The sequence below is a fragment of the Glandiceps talaboti genome, chromosome 8 (assembly GCF_964340395.1).
Source record: "Glandiceps talaboti chromosome 8, keGlaTala1.1, whole genome shotgun sequence".
Taxonomy (NCBI): Eukaryota; Metazoa; Hemichordata; class Enteropneusta; family Spengelidae; genus Glandiceps; species Glandiceps talaboti.
In genome coordinates, this window is record NC_135556.1 from 11970847 (window position 1) to 11973866 (window position 3020).

The 3020-nt window shown below is 37.9% G+C and overlaps 1 protein-coding gene across 1 annotated transcript; it reads right to left on the reverse strand.

Moving 5' to 3' along the window:
* Nucleotides 1-253: 253 nt before the first annotated feature.
* LOC144439200 (uncharacterized) lies at nt 254-964 on the reverse strand. The gene has a single exon (XM_078128470.1). It carries the CDS (start codon nt 962-964, stop codon nt 254-256), a length of 711 nt encoding a protein of 236 aa, XP_077984596.1.
* Nucleotides 965-3020: the final 2056 nt, after the last annotated feature.

Genomic DNA, 3020 nt, shown 5'->3' on the forward strand with positions numbered 1-3020 from the left:
GATAGATATATAATGTATATGACCGTGTGTGACGTGAGTACAAGTGTGCAACCATACTAATACGGTAACCACGTTAGCATAATTACACACAACCTACCAATACATACCACTTACTTCTAAATTCCAGTTTTAAGAATGTCTATTCTTATTTATATTTACTCGCTTTTATTAACCTGTTTGCTTTAAAAAGGGGACAGCATCCCTATATATACCTGAATACCATATGAGCAAAGGAGATTTTACATTTTGAAACTTATTTGGTGTTCTGTTTGTTTTCCAACTCCCATGTTTTCAGTGCCTTGGCAATTTGATCGACTGGAATCTGTGGACATAACTTGACCACAATATTCTTCATTTCGTCAATCGATTCACACTTTCTTTTGTGAAGACGATTGTCATCTCCCTCCTCAAGCAGACTATCGTCTTTGAAGGCAGTACACTTTCCTTTCTTAAAGCAAACCAAGCTGAGTGACCTGTGAAAGGAGCTACGTCTCGGAGAAGGTGTATACACTTTACTGACAGCACTTAGACAATCATCAAACTCAACTGATATAGACGTGAAGTGGTAGAAGCAATCCCATTCGTTGGTATCATGGTCATGGGCGATTAGTTTATCTTGACAATGGCGGAGGTGATATCTTTCGACCGTATCACCCTTTTTCACAAACTTGAATTGAAGGAACGATTGCCTATATACAGGGGATTCAACATCAAAGTCAAGAGGGATTGCTTCGAAGGTGGGAAAACCGCATCCAACATCAACCATAAATGTGTCTCCGTCTTTTACAACATTGTTGACAACTGATAGCATATGAGTACCTTCATAAGACGGGGGAACACCTGCTACACGAATAGTGCCTGATATAAAATGAACATCATATCCCAACGCTTCCAGGAGAAATTTAAATGCGGTATTATTGGTTACACATAGCCCTCCGACTGTCGATAGCACGTCTCTCTTCATTTCGTCACATGTTGGCACTCTTCTCTCTCCCTCATCCAGACAAAGTAGGGTGATGTTATGGAAAGGAACTTTGTCATGAAATGATTTGATGATTTTATTCAATAAATGTAATTTATTTTCCTCGAAGCATTTCAATGGATTTGTAACTTCCAGGATATTTTCCACAAACTCCACAGCTTCTTCTTTGGTAAACATTGTCTTCCTGATCCTACATTAAAATAATTATTATTAGGATACTCGTACTATGTAACAATAAATGTACATAAATAGATCGAGGTTAAAGATCATCACGAACGTATGGCGGAATGCATATGTGACGTGTATATCAAGGCCTGCTGTGTATGAGAGTATGGCCCGCGATTTGAATGAGATTTTGCGCGAATCTTGTAACTTATACATTTATGTACATAGACAATCTTAAACTACATATGCACGCACACAATAAATAAAGTTTGTAACGAAACTAGCACCCGTTCTAGACTACCGGGGATCTACATTGTTTAATCGTGGCGAATTTTAAAGGCTTTTGAAAAATTCCTATCTATGTTTTCGAAAATAACTCATCATAAAAAATATTGCACTTTCAAGTAATGACTGTCTTACCACGTAAACAGTCAGCTTCCAGTTTAGATCGATTCTGATCTGAGAAGACGATAGAATGTATGGCCATATGGCTAAATATGTGAAAGATCGATTAGAATGAAATATTGGATGAATCCTCAAACTTCATTTCTATAACATGATCAATGTTAATTATGCCACAAAATAATGAATCAAATATACATACCCCCATTAAAAACAAACGAAACTTGCACCAAAGACGTTGGAGAACAGCTCTGCAAGTCTCGGTTTACCCAGACTCTAAACGTAGACTCTTACCGCTGAGGCTCTTCTACGAGACCACACAGACGAGATTTGGTATGGTCTCGTAGGCAGAGCCCCCAGTGGCGAGAAGCTGGTACTATATACCTTCCTTTCCATATTTACAGGTACCACTAATAAATGTAGTTTCTAAAGAAAATACCCATAAAAATCCTTGTATTTTGAAATATAGCTGACTTACCACGTGAATATATAAGCTTCCAGTTTAGATCGATTTTGAAAAGACACTCCGATATGTTTGTCTACGATATGGCTGGTTTACTACACCTGCTACGTCACGAAATGTAGATAAGAGAAGTTCCGTGTAATATAATAATACATCCGGTGTACTTTAATATTTCCATTTCTTACTTTCATATTTTAGACATTAACATCACACGTAAAAATGAATGTTTTTGTCGTAATATTTTCTAGTTTTTGCGTGGTCTCAAACCTTAAGAGGGCAGAAGATTGTCGCGCTTTGATAGAAGTTTGTGAACGAAAACAAATACATACAGGTAGACAGGGTGTCATTTTATTGCAATTGGTATACATTGCATTACCTGCATACTGTATATGACGTACTCTACGAGCCTATTTTGTGTGGTCGGAACGTTCTACTGCACCGCCGGTGGCGCCATTTTCATTCGCAGATATACAGTAGCCCCGTCTACACGGCACTAAAAATCCTACCTGAGGTAGGATTCAGGATAGTTTGAAGCCCGTGTAGGCGCAAACGCGTCCTGAACCTGTCCTGAAACTGTCCTGACTTAGGACACCTTTGAGAGGTTTCCAGAAACCCTCCTGACTTCGTCCTATGTACTGTCAGGACGGAAGGCGCGAAATCTCCGCTGTAACCTTCCTACGTGTAGACACAAATCTATCCTACCTCATGTAGGACTTGGGACTGCCTCAGGAAGGACGACCTACGGAAGAATTTGTGTAATTCCCATGTCATCCTATCGATAGATATATAATGTACATGACCGTGTGTGACGTGAGTACAAGTGTGCAACCCTACTAATACGGTAACCACGTTAGCATAATTATATACAACCTACCAATATATATATATATATATATATATATATATATATATATATATATATATATATATATATATATATATATATATACAACTTACTTCTAAATTCCAGTTTTAAGACTGTCTGTTCTTATTTATTTTTACTCGCTT